Here is a 17232-nt window from a genome sequence, read left to right as displayed (position 1 = left end):
AATGGAGAAAAGAAGAGCACAAGCAAAAGAGCCGAGCAGGCGCTAAGAAACGCTCGCAGAACGCGGGCAAAACGCGCGCGACTCGACTCGACTCGCTCTGGTGTAGGGCATAGAAAATATCGTTGGCTAATTAATTGTTAACGAATTTTCATTTTCTATTTGACGCTGCGAAATTGCCATTTATGGTTATTGGTAGCAGCAAACGCAGCGCAGGGGCCGGGGTGGCATCGGCGCTAGCGTTGGCGTTGGCTCTGACGTCGACGCTGGCTGAGAGTGGAGCATAATAATTTGATGTGGCGCAAATTGAAAAATGCTGCATAACTCCGCCCTTGGAAAAGTTGCTCACACACACGCACGCACGCACACACTCGCTGGCGAAGAAAATTGAAAACTCTTCAAGTCGTTTTCGGCAATGGCGCCTCAGTCGCTGCAAAAATTCCCAGTATTCATAAAGCAGCCTCGCAGCCAATGAAAGTTGCCAGGCGACAGCTGTTTGTCTCGCTCGCACTCGTGCCGCCGCTCAGTGACTCCATATTGAAAATGGCCACAAGCACACGCACACACACACACACACACACGTGCACAGACAAAACAGCATTTCTTTTAAATGAATTACCCCGGGACGCGACGCAGCAGCAGCAGAGGCAGCAGAGGCAGCAGCGCCAAGTTGATCAAAATTGAAACAGGCGACGCTGCGCATATAAAAATTAAGTGGTTGTTGCTTTTTGATGAATTTCCAGCTCGCTCGCACACACAGACACACACACACACACTCGCACACACAGACACGAGCTCGACCGCAACAACATGGCAACAATCTCTGCTTGCGCTTGGACTGCGCTGCCGCTGCTCGTTTTGGTTGGTGTTGGTGGCGGCGGTGGTGGCTGTGCTGGCCGTGTGCCCCTCTGTCTGGCTCGCTCTCGCCAATGCGCACGCCCGCTGGCTGCCTCTCGCTCGCGCCGACGCGCTCTCGCGCAGTCGTTGACGACGCTGGCGACGCAGCCTTGCGTGAAACTTTTGGTTTCCTCGCTTGGCGCGTCGTCAGCGGCGCTCAGTTCAAATTGAATTTTCATTGCGAGCGTTTGCGTCCGTCTGCTGCTGTTTTGCCGCTGCCGCACACACACACACACACATACGCTCATTGCTCCTCTCCTCTCTCATTCACTCATAATATTAATTATATATACATGTGCATAATCGCAGATACAGTTGAACAATAAATTTGGAGAGTCGCGCAGTGTGTTTTGTTTTCGCATTTTCGCATTTTTGCACGCCGGCCGACGGCAAACGCACCTGTATATACCTGTATATGCAAGTTGTTTTTTTTTTTTTGAGCACGTCTAGCCAACACAGCCAACGGTAAACGGGTGCTATAGTATTTGTGTGTCCCAGTGTCAAGTGCGCGTACGTTCCAATTGCGTTTCATGTGTGCGCGTTCGCTGAGCAACTTTATGGCGTGTTCCATGGCCTGAGCAGCTGCCGCAGAGTGGGCCATAATGGTACTAGAGCAACAGCATCAGCCAACGACAAGCGCTACGGAGAGCAAGAAGCTCAACAATATTAACAACAACAACAGCAACAATAACAATAACAACAACAATAACAATAGCAATAATAACAACAACAACAGCAGCGTCAACAACAACTTCATCTTCAAGCAGGAGGACAACAACAGCTGCGAGCCAACGGAATTCAAGCGACAAAGGACGAGTCACAGCTCGAGCCACCACAGTTCGAATCACAGTTCGAGTCACAGTTCGAGTCACAGTCATAGTCTGCACAGCCATTTGGCCGCCACGCCGCCACAACTGCAGCAACGCCTGAGCGGCGCCTCCGCCACAGCAGCAGCAGCAGCCGCAGCAGCAGCCGCTGCCGCCGCCGCCTCTAACAGCAGCAGCAACAGCAGCAGCAGTGCTGTCACAATGCCGTCGGAGGGACTGCATCCGACGGCCGCTTTGCAGCTCTATGCGGCCGCCGCCCAGCTGGCGCCCGGCGGGGTGCGCGTGCCGCCCTGGGGACCCTTTCTGCAGTTCGGAGTGCCCGGCGTATTCGGACCGAACGGCCCGTTCCTGGGCCGGCCGCGCTTCGAGGCGTCGGCCGGCGGACATCCCACCACAGCCGCTGCAGCTGCAGCCGCCACCCAAATGGCGGCGGTCAATGCGAGCAATGCATTCGCCAATCTTACGGGCCTCAGCGCCGCGGCGCTCCGCAACGTCAGCGCCGCCCAAACAACAGCCGTGGCAGCGGTCGCCAGCACCGTGGCCACCATCCAGCACCGGCTCATGATTGGCAACCGGCAGAGCCTGCCGCCGGCGGGGCCGCCCAGCGAGGGCTCCAATGAGGATGGCGGTAAGTGCCCAAGACCTTGATCAATCTAAATCTGCAAATGTGGATCGACATGCTCTGGCTGTAGCACTGCATCTGATATATCCGAGCATGTTGAAACCACTAAAGCGTGAAGCTACCGTTGCTTCATAACGGACTGGAATAGTTGAATGCAAAACACCATTCCCCTGGTCTTCAATGAATCGAAGCAATCTAAAGATGAGATCTATTAAAGCGTGCCATCTAAGAACTCCCATTTGGTAGTAGTTTTCGTAGTAGATCTAGTAGCAGATTAGGTAGTTGATTAGCTTGATTAAAGCAAAGTTTAAATTACATGAACAGAAGATATTTAAGTAAATTTAAATTCTTAAACCCGTATGGAATGCATTTGGACATCGCAAGGCAAATATATAATTATTGTAACTATTGATACATATGTATAGGAAAATGCAATATATGAGGAAGAGAACAGAATGGAATATGTTTGTTTACTTTTATTTTTTTTACACAGGTACATATAGATATGCTTTGTGTTCTCTTATTTATACAACAATATGTAATATACATCTTTTAAATGCCAATATTATATTGATTAAATAGAATTGGGTCAGTGGACTTCGTATTAAAGAAGACTCATTTACGAGGTACTTATTCCAGGATTAAACTTAACAAATCTAAAGAGATATGTATAGTATTAAAGGATATATTATTATTATATAGAAAACTCTTTGAATGTATCTGTTTATATAGCTGAAAATGCACATCATAGATTAAACATTTTTTTGAAGCTATAAGGAAATCTTAAATTACTGATTTTTTTTTTTTTTTTTTTATCAAAAAATCTTAAGAATGTGTGACTCTCTTTGCAGTATCTTTTTGATTAGGGTTATTGAATCTGTAACAAATCTTCATATTCATTCATTTATTTTTTCGTTAAATTGAAGATATTTATGCTAGATGCTTAAGATATCATTTCATATTTTATATGATATTCCCAAGTTTTTGAAAATGATTTTTAAATATCTTCATCATTATATCATCATTTCAAACCATGTATAATATTCCTACTGTTGAGTATTAAATCGCAAAATGTATAGTCGATAATTTATGACATTCCCATTTTATGTTCATAGCTCTTCAAATATCATAACAAATCTGATATTCCTATTGTTTTCCAAAGTTCTATAGCTACATAAGCTCTTAATTATTAAAATTTTCGTATTTTTGATTGCTCTTTAACTGAGTCTAAACTGGATACGGTCCTTCTTCGCTTAGTTTCCTAGTAAATAAAGTTTATCTTCTAATCGATAACATATCGATTATTGAAAACTTTAACAAATATTGATAATTACATATGAATTCCTGGGAAAGACATGTTAATCTTAATTAGTTGAGTCATGCATACCCAAAGAATGTTATTAATATAAATACGTGTAGGATTATGATTTCAGAGAGAGAGAGATAGAGAGAGTTATCATCCAAATACCCATTTCCATTTAAGTACAGGGCAGCAATTGGCTAATCAGAGTCTGGAGGTCAGTTCCCAAGTGCCTCGCGTGAGGGACGAGTGGGTAGATGGGCTGAGCTGTTGGGGTTATCGAGAGAGGCAATTTTATTATTATTATTATTTTTGTGTGTGTGTGTGTGTTTTTTTTTTTTTTTTTATTAAGATCCACCTCCTGTGCGTTATCTGTGGCACGTCGCAGTATGCTAATTCATTCAATTAGCCGTGCGCTAAACGTATTGGGATTGTCAGCTTTTGCCAGTCGCTTGACTTTTGCTACCTACAAAACTTATTTATTGATTTAGCTAATCAGCGAGCGCTTATTATGTAAAAATCCGATTGATTTAGCATACAAAGTAGCTGCGAGCCTCGAACCGGGAACTATTAATATAAATACATATATGATTTGTGCTACCTGCTGAGCGATCTGCTGAAGGTCGCATTCAGCAAGTGGAATTCGTGTTCGATTTCGAGCTCGAGCTGGAAGTGGAACTCGGCTCTGATTCCGAATCGCCGTGAATGACAATGACAGAAGTCGCCTCTGATCGGTTTCATGATCGTCATTAGGCACATTTTAAGTATGGGCTCTACACGCGTTTTCCATTCACATTTTAGGCAAATATTCGAGACTCTATTCACGACTCTGACAGTTCTGCCATTAATATAACCATATACGATTTATTGAATAGCTCCGAGTCTATAAGCTCGACTCGGAGTATTAATTAGCAAATTGGGCCAGTCAGACTCAGGCGAGAATGGCATTTGTTATGGGCGTAAGCATATAGCTATAAATATGCATTCATCTTGATGAATACTTACAAATTGTGAACAAGATTTCCATATGGAATTAGCCAACGTGAACAACAGATATTCATATCGCGATATTGATATATTTCAATAGAGTTCAAAATCGAATTGATAGCAGAAAGAAGACTTAAATAGCGACAGAATGTGCAAATTCCTTAGTGAAAGACAATTTATTTCTATTATGTGGATTCAGAGTTCGTTTCAGAAATTGAAAGAATTATTGTATAGCCAGTGAAAACGTTGACGAAAGCGCCACGGAGAGGAGGCACCAATGGAAATACCTGGTAAATGCCAGATATAGAAAGAATGACGTAAGGATGTAAATGACAGAACAAAGAAGAGAGAGAAATATACAGAGAAAGAAAGAGATATGGAATCTGTCAAAAGAAATATATATATATACGTATATATAGGAATAACAAGATAGATATATGTAAATAAAATAAAATACAAAAATATATATGTAAATAAATGAATATGTATAGACAGATAGAGAGAGGGAGGCAGCAAAGGATAATACTTTAAAGGCTTTGAAAACCCCTCTTCTCAGAGGAAAAACATTGAATGAAGAACAGAAAGAGAGCGAAAGCCTAAGAGAGATAGAGAGAGACAAATGACGACTGTTTCAAATCATTTAGTAAACATGAGATCGAATCAAAGCTGTTTGCTTTTTTGGTGACTAAATGCTTTTTCCTTCAGACAATGAATTCCTTCCACCTCGTGTTGCGTAATGCATTAAGCTTACCGACTCAAGAAACCCTTTTTCTTAGACTGACTCGCATCAGAAAACCGTGTGCTATCCCTCATTAACTTTGTTTTCATGTGCTCTCACTGAGCATTATCGTTGGAGTTAATGAGTTCAAGTCGCCTAAGTCTAAGTAAGTAGAGAACTTATAATGCCATTTCTTATATGTAGTCAAGTCTCTCTGTCTATCTTGTCATTGAAGTAGATCATATTCAGTTCTGGGTTATAATGTGTTCGAATGCTTATAGACGAAAGCCGGACCAAAGACAAAGCTGAAATATCTTATGATCTCTTTATCCACCTCTCTCTCCCACTCTCCCGCTCTCACTCACTCTCTCGCCTCTGTCTTTCTCTGTTTGCCCATTAGCCTAACCCAGCCCAGTTGCAGTTGTTGGGCCCAAATTGATGAGCTCATGCCCGACAATTGCCGTCCATTCCACTACACTCTGATTGCCCACTGCCTCTGCCTCTACCTCTGCCTCTGCCTCTGTCACTGCCTCAGCCTTGGCCAAGAGCCAAGTGGCAGGAGACGTCCTTGTTGGAGCCGCGGCTCATTGGCCAATTAGCATTAACAAATGACGGCTAGTTGGTGTAATTATGGCCATAATGCATATATCCAATACCGGGTCGAGACAACAGTTTTGGGGGCGTGGCATGCGAGGCGCGTACTCCAAGTGAGCAGCGTTTTTTCCCCTTTTTCTTTTTCATTCACTTTTTTATTCTTCTGTCGAGTGCGCCGAGGGGGATGGCGAGGGGGAGGAGACATGTTTAATTAATTGCCAGGCAACCGATGAGCCAGGGAGGGCGACTGTCTGCGCCCACTTCCTGACTGCGTCGCCATTTTAAAAAGTAATTATTAATTTGATTTGATTCAATTTGATTAGGCCAACGCGCGATGGCAGATAGGAACCAGCTCCCAGCTACGGCGCCTCGACGTGGGCGCACGCAGCGATGGCGGGGGCGAGGGCGGGGGCGTGGCATGTCGCGGTATGGCGTGTGTGGTTGGGTGGGTGTTGGGATCGCTGCAAGAGGTGGCAGAACGGGGAACGCCTCAGCTGTGTGTCGTTGCCAAAGCTCATTAATCATTGCGAGTCAAGACAAAAACAAAAAGCTGAGAGAAAAAAAAAAAAACAAAGAAAAGCGTTTGCTTGTGTAAGGGGTAAAGCGAGGGTGTGTAAGTGTGTGTGTGTGTATGTGTGTGTGTGTGTGTTTGTGCTTGGTGCACATCACCATCAGTCAGTCACATGGCCATGCTCCGGTTTTTTGGCTTGGCTCCGCTTTTGCTCATTTCATGCCGGAAATGAAGAAACTGTCATAAAACGATCGAAATCATTTATCATGCGATTTTTCGCTGGGCGCCGCCATTTTGTTTTGCCTTCGTGGTCTTCTTCTTCATTTTCTTCTTGCCGACGTTCTTCCTCTTTTGTTTTGTATTTGCTTTGCTGGCACTTCGTAATGAATCCGAAATGAGCTGAAGGAGTTGCAAGAGGCAGCACTTCCGCCTCGTGAACGACATCTGACAGATGATGAATCGCTCGCTGGCAAATAGATTTGATTTCAATTTGAAAAGTATTTCCGTCTCGTAACGAGGTTGTTGGGTCAAGCGCAGGTCCGGGAGGGCCCTGCACGGAAGTCTAAACGAAGAAAAAACACACACAGAAATAATAATAATTATAATAATTATCGAAAGAAAGTTTCTCCCATCAAGAGAGAGAATTCAATAAGCGAGTGGGAGAGCCAAAGCAAATGATTTACAGCTTGACCAACTACTACTTCCAGTGATCAATTAATTCGTAAAGAAAATAAGTTCAAAGTCTATGTTATGCACTGATTCATTCAGGAATTGCATCAATTTTATTATCATCTGAATATCAACAACATCGACTCTTAGTAATGCGAGGTAGAGGTTAGAGAGAATAGAATCGCTAGCGGTCGAAAACGTTTACGAAATCATCATAAAATTGACTCGCAAAGAAAAAAAACAAATTGACAGAAGGAAATAGTGAGCAAGGGAAGATAGAGGGAGAGAGAGGGAGAGCCAGAAGGAGAGAAAAAGATATGCAGAGAGCTAAAGACTTTGGGTGAGTTAAGAGATATACAGAGAGAGAAAGAGAGAGAGAAAGAGAGACAGATAGAAAGAACATAGATATGTAGAGATAGAGATAAATAATCCGGATGGACTGGAGGAGCGAAGGAATGCTAAATAGAGTGAAGAAGGAAGCAGAAAGAAATAGAAATACAGCAATAGAAAGATGGTCAAAAGTAGTTTGGATATAGTAAATAAATTACCCACAGATACTGAATCGATTGAATTGAATAGTGAATACCCTGTCTGGCTGTGTCGCTCGTCCGATTGGGTTGATGGGCTTCGTGCTGGACATGCAACTAGTGCCGCGCTCTAAGCATTTGACTTTTGGCTGCAATTAGCTTTCAGCTTCTAGCGAAGCCACCAATCAACCCCCAGCCAAGTCCTTAGCCACCTGGCGCCCCTCCCTCCTCAACGTGCTTCGCCTGGCAAGCGGAGCTCCTCTGGGGCAAATTGTTGTCGGACAGGCTCCTTTTTTTCGCGCTCCTCTTTGCGCTGCTTCCCTGCTTCCTTGTTTGTTGTAGTTGCCTTAATTTTTATGACTTAAGTGGCCCGCGCGTCTTGCCAGGGGCGGACTCAGCAGCGGACGGGGCGAGGGGGGTTGGCAGTCGGCTAGGGGTGTGTGTAACTGTTATATTGCTCGAGTGACGCGCGCTATAAACGAACCGAACATGCCACGGAATGTGTCTGTGGCATGCACACAACTCGTTTTCGCTCTGATTTTGTTGCGACTGGTTTTTTTTTACATTTTTCGTGCACTTTAAGGTTAGGGCCGACAGCGTGCAGCGTTGCCGAATTGCAGGGGCAGCCAAAGGTGTGGCAGCTGCTTGGCTATCGCTTCGTTGCATTTGCCATTTTCCACTTGCCACATGCCACTTGCCACTCGCTGGGCGCAATAATCATAATAAATTTCAATTATCCTGAGCAGCACAAATCACAGAAAGTCGCCGTCCCCGCCTCATCTCCACCTACTCTCGTCCCTCTGCTGCATGTAGAGTGCAAAACTCTGGCCGAAACATGAATTATGTGTGCACACAAAGAGAGAAACAGGGAAAGAGGGAGAGGGGCAGAGAGGGAGAGAGAGGGCGGGTAACTGTTATTATTAAGTCATTTGAATGCACTTTGTGTGCATGCCAGACCGCCCCACAAAACGCACTCTCCCATACACACACACACACACACACACACAAATGGAGTCAGACTCACACAGACAGAGGGCAACTGAAGTCTGGCAACGCTGCGCCCTTTGGCCTGAACGTTTTGTTAGGCGTTTGGCGTTTGTCGCTTTGCTCTTAATGTCTCTATTATTGTTGTATATTTGCTGTTGTTATTGAGTTATTAACACACACACACATACACACATACAGGCAGACCTATATCGCGTCTAGCTGACCGTCGCGCGTCGTTTAAAACAAACGAGTTTTTTGTCGCTTTGGCCAAGCGTTGCGGCAAATGTTACAGCGCCTTGCGCATAATTAGATACACTTAACAGCAAACTGCACAAGACCCTTCATTAGGGGCGTGGCCCAAGTGTGTGTACCGAGGGTTAGTTGCTGTCTAGTTCCACATTAGGCCCTAGCGCTGGCTCCGGCTCTGGCTCTGGCTCTGGCTCTGGCTCTGCCACTAGCTCCAAGGATATGTTTACAAAGTGGCAACAATGTGTGCGAGTGCATAACTTAAGCCATGCTTAACCGTATATTTACTTACTCATATATAGATAGCATATCTATATCGTAATAACTGCATTTATGGCTATTCTATTCGAAGCGGCAGTCGTGTTAATTCTACCTGCACCTAATTCGAAATTCGAATGCGATCGCAATGAAATGGGCTTTGCATAATGCATGAATTGAGGCATTTGACTTGGGCATTTTAGGCACTGCCAAGAATGGAAACATATAAATACATAGTTGTATGTTAATTTACATGTATATCTGAGGTAATTACGATAGGCGAAGCTCATTTATTGATTTATATTCCTGAGTTCGAGTTTGTCTACCAATTTCTTAATTTCCAATTCGATGCTAATTCATATTTTAATATTGTATATTTGACAACAACCTATAGATCCACTCAAGCTCTCTTAATGATAAATAATTTAGAGCTTAAAGCTGAGAAGGAAATTTCGTTTGAAAAATTATTTAGACAAGTTTTGAAAATTGAAGAATGAAGAAAAAATTATTCAAATGAATTATTGTAAAAATATATTTTTTGTTGATATGAGCTATAATAATAAAAATTCTTTATTTTATTTTAGTGAAAATATATATAAAATGCCTACATTTCTTTTCCATGTTTTAATTAACAAAGCATTGAACATAAATTAATATAAAAATTCACTTAGAGATTGACTTAATAAATATATATAAACACATATATGTATGTACATATCACGCTGTTTAGTATTAGTACATACATTACACACATTCTGTAATATATAAAAAATCTTTAGATATTGGAAATTTTTAATACCTCGGAACAGTTTTTATTATTATTATTATTAAGGAACTCTTTTTAATACACTGAACATTTTCTGATATTCATGTACATACATACATATATATATACATATGTATGCTGCTCATTTCTTAAAGGCTCGTAGATCTGCTTCTGCTATATATATATATGCTTAAGGAATCTTCAAAATTGTCTCCGCTTCCACCTGAACCTCTCTGGCCGCAGGTACATCCAGAGGGGAGGGTACACTTTGCTCTTTGCAAACCCCATTCAGCAGACCTATGCAGTTGGCTCGCGCTGTATTTGAGGCCAGTTCTCTGAATCGTCTCGGACAGCAACACCTTTTAGGCTTTTGTCGGCTTTTGTTGCGATTCTGCTGCGGCTCGATCGCGCAGTTAATTTGATAAATTGCTCAGCTCTTGCATGCCACTCGGACCTCTGTCCGGTTGTCTGGCTCGGCGTCTGCCCGTCCGGTCCATCTGTGCATGCCACGCCCCCCGCTCGCTTTGGCATATGGAAAACTATGCGACGCAAAGGGAATGGGCCGAATAGAAACGTAATTAAATTGTTGTTTTTAAAGCGAGCCAGGACATGGCAAATGGATTTAAGCGCAAGAGGACTGAGAGGGGGGGGGGGGTGTTGCCGGAATGGGAGGGAGAGACACATTATCAGCATGCATGGACCGCTGGCCAAGCGGGGCGCGTTCTAATTGAAATATATGATTATGAATATTTATGCATTTCATTTCGTTTTCCAATTGTATTTGTATATATTTATAATGTGTGTCTCTCTCTCTCTCTCTCTCTCTCTATTTATATCTATTGAGCACTCTCTCTCGGTATGTGTGTGCGTTTTGTCTTGACTAATTTAAATAACACTTGATCTGGGAGCTCTTTTGTGAGATAAGCCCCAGTCGTCCCCAACTCTGAGTCCCACTGGATTTAGTTTTTAGTTTGGGCCAACCGCAATTAGTTTCAATTAATCCTAATGTCTCTCACTCTTGCAGGCTTCCCCGGCGATGGGGACGACGACAGCAGCGCCGCGAAGCGTCGACGCTCACGCACAAACTTCAACTCGTGGCAGCTGGAGGAGCTGGAGCGCGCCTTCTCGGCCAGCCACTATCCGGACATCTTCATGCGCGAGGCCCTGGCCATGCGGCTCGACCTGAAGGAATCGCGAGTTGCGGTGAGTTCAGTTGCGATCGAACGCACCCAGAAAGCTGTGCGCCTGCCGGAGAGTTCACCTTTGCTGAGATTATACGCTTTGTTCCAGATAGGTATGGTTCCAGAATCGACGTGCCAAGGTGCGTAAGCGCGAGCACACCAAAAAGGGTCCCGGCCGGCCCGCCCACAACGCCCAGCCGCAGACGTGCAGCGGCGAACCGATCCCTCCCAACGAGCTAAAGGCCAAGGAGCGGTAAGTGAAGCAATTACAATTTATTATCATCATGAAAAGTTTGTACTATCATCTACGTGCTGCAAATTGCCAACACTTGAGTGATATCAATCTAAGACCGTAGTATTTGCACAAGTGTAGTAGCTCTTCCATAATAGTTCTTACATAATTAAGCAAGGGAATCTTTTTTTTGTTATCTGAAGAGTTCAATCCATACACTGAGTATATATGGGCACTCTAGTAAGAGGCATTGGAGAAATACATTTTAAGGCTATCCAAATTAATGTCTCAACTCACCTTAGTTCTTCTTAGTATTCTAAGTTGCCTTCCTAACTTCTATTATATTCTGTTACATACATAAGCCCATGTAGAATTCATCCCTATTGTATGTCTATATTGTTACACTCTGATAAATATTACATCTTCTAATATCTTGCATAGCTTTATAGTTTTTGTAAACATGAGAATATTTTTGGAGAGTTTTACTTTTCGCATACATTGATTCAGCAGCTAATTGAGAAATTCCGATCTACACTACGTTTTCCCTTCCTTATAATTTGTATACATAGCACAGAGACGTATGATTATCATAAATTAATCACAAAAATTGAAGGCTGACTCACATCAATCAAGAGTTTGAATTCAAAAATGGAATTAAAATACCAAAAAGTTATTATGACCATAAGAATTTCTTTAAATAATTTTCGGATTTCCCAAATAAAAACAGAATTGGTATGGAATACACTTGAATCTATTGCAACTGCCATATTTTGAGACTCTAGCTTTCAATCGATAACACTAAATCGGGAATAGTTATCGACTTTTATGAAATTTATAAAATTTTTAAATTTGATTTCAAATTTTCAATGGGTCTAGGGTATAAAAATATATGTTTAAAATTTGAATATTTAAACATATATTTATTTGAAAGTATCCCTTCCGCATTGTGAGTATATATTCATGCCATCTTTGAGAAATCGCTGCTAAGTATTTATGCATTGCCTTCCAAAGGCATATCTAAATTCTTTATTTATCTCTTCCTTATGTACCTGGAAGATCTAAGTGAGACTCTGATACACAAATATGGAAATTTTAGGAATATATAAATATCCTTTTGTAGACCCTATTTGCACTTCTAATCGGGACATTCTCTTCCCCCCATCTGCTCCATCTATTGCAGAGCGCGACGGCGCAAGAAGCTGGCCAAGGCGATCGACAGGCAGGCGCGCAAGCTGCAGGCGAAGGGGATCACCGTCGACCTGGAGGCGCTCAAGGCCGAATACATATCACAGCACAAGGCGAACGGCACGTTCTCCGACTCCGACCTGGAGGACGACGGCATACAGATCGATGTGGTGGGCGGCACGGACAGCGACGACGAGCTGGACAGCGACGCAGTGAGTCCGCCCCGCATGGGCGGCGGCCACCACCCACTCTCGCACTGCGACGGCGATGGCGACAGCTCGCGCGCCGGCAGCTACATTGGGGGCGGCGGCAGCCTGGGCAGTCCCAGCTCGGCGGCGCCAGCGACGCTGCACGGCAGCAATGGGGCAGGCGGCGCTGGTGCTGCCGGCGGCGGAGGTGGTGGCGGTGGTGCTTGTGGTGCTGCTGGAGGTGGCAGCTATATGCACTCAGAGCAATCCGATGGCGGCGAGATGGATGAGCGCGAGTCGGCATCGCCCAAGGCGCTGCTCTTTCCCGCCAAGGCATTCCACCAACTGAACCTGCAGAGCACACAGCACAGCCACGGCCACAGCCACAGCGCTGCGGCAGCGACGGCGACGGCGGCAGCGGTCGCAGCAGCGGCCAATCTCGTCCATCAGACCTTGCCCATCAGCATGCGGCGCAGCAATCCGTTCAGCATCGAATCGCTGCTCTTTAACAATACGTGAGGCACTCCAGCTGACAACTGGAGCTGGCGCTGGAGCTGGAACTGGAGCTGCAACTGGAACTGGAACTGGAACTGGAGCTGGATCTGAATCTGAATCTGGGCTGGTTCTGCTGCTTAGAGGGGGTCAGTTTAGAGGTTTTTGCTCTGTTTTTGATTACAATTTCCTCGTCATTTGAATTATGAGTTCCTAAATGTTTCTTCTTCTCCGTTTTGCTCATTTTGCGTGTTTTTTGATGTATTTAGGGTTTTTTTAGTCTATGTTTTTTTTTTAGTCTATGTGTAAACAATCTACAGTAAGGGGTTTCCTTTTATGCTTTCACTTTTCAATCCAGTTCGGGGCTGCGAGCTTAACTATAGCTAAGTGATTTTATTTATTATTAATTAATTAATTTTTTTTTTCTTACTTTGTATTGTTCCATGAGAGACTAAAAATTAGCTTCGTAGTGCGCATTTTACATTATTTTTAAGATATAAATAAAATCTATTTTTTTTTTTTTTTAATAGTTTTGTCGTGTGGCTAAGCAATGCTTATAACAAATGGTAATATTTACGATAAATATGATATATAAATACATATATATATATATATAAAATAAGTTTTTTTTTTTGCTGTATGAGTGTGTGTGTGAAAGAGAGAGACAGAGTGTGTATGTAAAAAATGTAATTTAAACTAGCAAAAAAATAAAAGGAAACACGAAACAAAAAGCAACATAAAAGCAAACGTAATAAGTGAATTTTTTTTTTGTCCCGATTGAGAGAATGTAAAAACCAAGAGGAAGCAGTACATATAAAATATAACACATATGAGACACACAGAATACTATAAATAGAATGCAAAGTACATATATTGTATTTTAAAAATAAAAATAAAGACAAGAGCAACAAAAATATTGTCCAACAAAAATAATAAACAAACAAAAACAAAACACAAAATGAATTGTAATGAAAAAACACTAAAATAATGTTTTTTTTTTTTGGTCATATAAAAATTGGCGAAGAATTCAATAAAATAAAAAATGAAAATGAAAACAATTCCCAAATGAGAAATACGCATAAACGAAGCAAAAGTGTTTTTTATCGCCAGCCAATGGGCAGTTAATGGACCCGCCTCGCTTTTATGCAGCGTATTAAAAATCGGATTGTCGCTCAACAGCTCTGCAGATAAAAATATGGCATAAACAAATCAATTGCCAGCTGTAAAAATCGAAATAACCAAATCGAATTCAAATGGGCAATCGGAAATGAAAAAAAGCGGGAGCACGGGTTGACTGGCTGGAGAAAGGGAGAAAGAGTGGGGGGTAATTACAGAGAAATAGAGATATGAAAAAGAAAACTAAGAGAGAGAAAGAGAGAGAGGGAGAGAGAGAGCGGGAAAGTCAATGATGGGAGCTAAAGCTGAGAAGACAAATCGAATGAGAGAAAGAGAACAGGAGAGATAATATGAGCAAGCGAAAGAGAGAGAAAAAGAAACGATTACAAAGAGAAAGAGAAAAACCGAGAGAGAGAGAGAGAGAGAGAGAGAGAGGGAGAGAGAGAGCTAAAGACATAAAGTGAAAAAGTGGGCAAACAAATAGAGACCAACTAAGCGATATGGAAGAATATGAAAAGGTAGTCTGATAGTGGCAATGAAAGAAAGAGATAGAGAGAGATGTGATACATTTAGAATAGACGAAAACAGAGGTAAAGGATGGATGAGAAAATTGTAGAGAGCCATAAAGATGCTCTGGGAAATAAGGCTGGACTGGTTAGACCAAGAATTGTAGAGGGACTTTTATTATCTTTAAACAGAGACAAAATACAAACTTATAAGTCACCGGGAATATTAATAGCTAAAGAAATTGTGTTGCTCTTCTTGCCAATTGACTCTACAATTAGAGTACTTTCTCTTTCCCTCTTACTTACCTACTACTACTCTACTATCATCTACTAGTTAGCTCTCAATAACTCTTCAATTCTGTCTTTTTCTCTCTTTCTCTTGCTTTATTTTTCTCGCTCCCTCTCTCTCTCTCTCCCTCTCACGGTCTCTACCCTCGTATTTCCTTTGATATGTTTTATTTGACATACTTTAGAATCTCTACTTTAGCTTTAGAAGTTATCTCCCATTTGTTCTCTGTATATATCGCTCCTTCTCCTTCTCTCTCGCTCTCTCTCTACAAGCTTATTTCAAACTTTTAAGCATATACCAAATTTACCTTGTTAAATTGGCAATGCCAAATATATTTAGCTTTAGCTCTATTTCCTCACTCTGCGATTCTCATGAGCTTAACTACGGCCTATTTAACCTAAGTGTTTGCCTTGTTTTACTCTTGTTTCCGAATTTGAGCCACTCTAATTAGCTTTATATGATGTCTCTCCATAGACAATTTGGAGCAGTTGTATAACTCAAGCAGAGAGTGAAGAAGAAGAAAGAGAGAGAGAGAGAGACATATATAGCTGATCAACAGACAATGCCCCTTCCCCGAGCACTGATTACAGCTGTTTGTTGCATGCTACAAAATGTGTCAATTGAATTTGCATTTGTTTTTGTTTTTTTGTTTTTTTTTTTTTTTTTTGTATATTTCTCTCTCTCTCTCTCTCTCACACACACACTCTGTGTACCACAAGTCGCGGTAAGCTACAATTAACCGTTTAAACTTTAAGCTTGGTAAGTTTAACTGGTTGCTGCTGTCGCTGTTTGCTGTGGCTACACAGCATGACGTCGACAGCGAACGGGACGGCAACGTCAACGTCGACGTCGACGTCGACATGAACTGCGGCCGCTTTCATGGGAATTTGTGGCGTTCATTTCATGGCAATTTTATTGCTTATTAATTTTTCAGTGTTCGCGCTTTTATTGTTACTCTTGTTGTTGTTGTTGCTGCTGCTGCTGCATGCTGTTAATGATTCCGCTTGCTGCTGCTGCTGCTGCTGCTTCTCCTGCTGGAACTGCTGCTGCTGCCCCCTGCCCTGCCCTCTTTGTGTTGGCCTGTTGATATGATTATTACGTTTATGTATTTTAATAATTGTTGCATGATTTGAAAGATTTTTCTCCACTCTCTATTCCCCTCTCGCCCTTCTCTCTCTATCTCTCTTCTCTGCGTTTGAATAGAGCTTATGTAGCTCTGGCTGATCTTAACTTTCATGCTAGCTGCGTACGTCTTTGTATGTATGTATATGTTTGTATGTGTGTAGGTATGTTCGTATGATCCTCGGTTTCGTTTCGTGGTCGTGTGCCCCGTGGAGCGTCCATAACTTTTGTGGCTCAATTACTTTTCGATGCAAATCAAATTGGTCGCCTTTTAACTATTCTTCACACGTTTTTCATTAAATATTTTCCTCCTTAAACTCTTTGCCAACAACAACAACGAAAATCGAATCTCTCTCTCTTTGCTTTGCCTCATCATTTTACGGATTCACCTTTTCTATATATTATGCTCTCCAGATCTCTTTGTAAATGAGTTTTTATTGAGCTGAAAAGTTATTTCTGTTTGCCTTATTGTTCATGAATTGTTGTTTATTGGCTTTGTATACGGCAGATATAACACCGTTGTTCGGGCACACTCGACTGCTCCAATATGCTTCCTGCTTATCATAGTTTAATGCTCGCAAGCTCTTTAAGCTAATTAAGTTCTTTTCACTGCCAACTGGGATTGAAACTTCGAAGAAAGAAATGAACGATTTGAAATCTTTAAGACTTCAAATACCCTACATTGTCTCCTATTTAATATAAATAGTAGAACTTTTTGTATTTTTTATAAATATTATTTTGTAAATTAGCTAATATTTATTATGAATAAATTACTTTTTTATTAATCATGTTTGATCTGCCAGTACATTCCATATATCGCTTACATACATAATTACGAAAAGCTCTGATTGCATATATTAACATATTGCATAAATCAGTTCTTATACACCCTACTCCAGGAATTCGAGAAATAATTTCAATATTTAGTCTATTATATCTTCTGTTTAATAGACTCTACTCTTTTTATTCGCTCTCATATATTTACATCAAAAACTTGGTGGCACATCAAATCGAT

The 17232-nt window shown here is 42.0% G+C and overlaps 1 protein-coding gene across 2 annotated transcripts; it reads left to right on the top strand.

The window, feature by feature from the left end:
- Nucleotides 1-1056: 1056 nt before the first annotated feature.
- On the top strand, nt 1057-16851 carry unc-4 (homeobox protein unc-4). Of its 2 annotated transcripts, none has more exons than XR_016271040.1 (4): nt 1057-2349; nt 10931-11109; nt 11197-11340; nt 12500-12640. XR_016271040.1 is itself a non-coding variant. In XM_018017130.2 (4 exons), exons 1-4 carry the CDS (start codon nt 1497-1499, stop codon nt 13209-13211), a joined length of 1884 nt encoding a protein of 627 aa, XP_017872619.1. In that variant the 5' UTR covers nt 1057-1496; the 3' UTR covers nt 13212-16851. The 2 variants fall into 2 exon arrangements, 1 of the variants encoding a protein (XP_017872619.1); XM_018017130.2 differs by having other exon boundaries at nt 11201-11340; nt 12500-16851.
- Nucleotides 16852-17232: the final 381 nt, after the last annotated feature.

Source organism: Drosophila arizonae, chromosome X (assembly GCF_054131065.1).
Source record: "Drosophila arizonae isolate 15081-1271.41 chromosome X, UAZ_ARI_1.0, whole genome shotgun sequence".
Taxonomy (NCBI): domain Eukaryota; kingdom Metazoa; phylum Arthropoda; class Insecta; order Diptera; family Drosophilidae; genus Drosophila; species Drosophila arizonae.
The sequence above is the reverse complement of the archived record's forward strand: the minus strand, read 5'-3'. Positions and strand labels throughout refer to the sequence as shown.